Below are 1,154 nucleotides of genomic sequence, written 5' to 3' on the forward strand. Positions count from 1 at the left end.
CACAAAAGTAAATATGAATTACTGTTCACAATCTGAACACCCAGCTAAGTTTAGTTCCCCTGATTCGGCTCCTGCTCTGCTGGCATCATCAATTTTCTGGCTTATAGTGCAGTGCAGCCAGGTGTTCAAATTCACTGAAGGCCAAAATTTGCTCAGTTAAAGAACATTGAAAGTAAAACCTAGGTGATGTAACTGCTATTCAAAAGTAAATACACTGTGTGACAGGTATAAAACTGCTGAAGTAAATGGTATTTCTCATGGTTTTTAAAAATTATTTCTTATTTTTTTTTTCAGAAGTACCTCAGCTGTAGGGCAAAATACAAGGACATAAGCTACTGACCTCCTTTTAGCATCAGGACCAGGCATACTACCCTACTCCTCACCATCAATTAACAGCAACTGAAAAACAGCCTCAGAAAAGCTGGTCAACCTGTTCCATCAGTGGACATCTTTTGTAAAACACATTTTATGTACTTCTGCTGAGGTATTTTTTTTTCTACCTACCTACCGCATGGTTCTATATTACTTACTGGGCACTGATGGTAGCCTCCAGAAAGTGCGGCTTCAAATGGTCAGCCTCATCCTCTAGCAAGAAGAAAACCTGGATACTGGATAGCAACAAAGTCTTCAGAGAAAATGGTATACGAAGGCAAACGATTGGTTTCCTGCCATTGTTTCTTCCTGTTAACAGCCAGATTCTACTGGATACTCACTCTGATGCAAAGGACTCATGGCCAGGAATATGCCCACTCCATTCGACTGGATGGGGACATCATCTTGGGAGGACTGTTCCCCGTTCATGCAAAAGGGGATAGAGGGGTGCCTTGTGGGGAGCTCAAGAAGGAGAAGGGGATCCACAGACTAGAGGCAATGCTGTATGCCGTTGATCAAATTAATAAAGACCCTGATCTTCTTGCCAATATCACCTTAGGTGTCCGTATCCTTGATACGTGTTCCAGGGACACTTATGCATTGGAGCAGTCCCTAACATTTGTGCAAGCATTGATAGAAAAAGATGGATCAGATGTGAAGTGTGCAAACGGTGACCCACCTATTTTCACTAAGCCAGACAAGATATCAGGTGTGATAGGTGCTGCAGCAAGTTCTGTGTCCATTATGGTTGCAAATATTTTAAGACTCTTTAAGGTAAGTAA

General features: G+C 41.9%; 1 protein-coding gene across 5 annotated transcripts in view; it reads left to right on the forward strand.

Annotated features, from left to right (window-relative positions):
- GRM8 (glutamate metabotropic receptor 8) overlaps window positions 1-1,154 on the forward strand; it is a 316,002-nt gene that overhangs the window by 7,228 nt on the left and 307,620 nt on the right. For all 5 annotated transcript variants that reach the window (XM_021555217.4, XM_021555218.4, XM_021555222.4 and 2 more), the window contains one exon: window positions 295-1,146. In XM_021555217.4, the coding sequence (XP_021410892.1) occupies window positions 637-1,146 (510 nt within the window). In that variant the 5' untranslated portion in view covers window positions 295-636. The remainder of the gene's footprint in view (window positions 1-294; window positions 1,147-1,154) is intronic.

The sequence above is a fragment of the Lonchura striata genome, chromosome 1A, assembly GCF_050655825.1.
Source record: "Lonchura striata isolate lonStrDom1 chromosome 1A, ASM5065582v1, whole genome shotgun sequence".
In the NCBI taxonomy this organism is placed as follows: domain Eukaryota; kingdom Metazoa; phylum Chordata; class Aves; order Passeriformes; family Estrildidae; genus Lonchura; species Lonchura striata.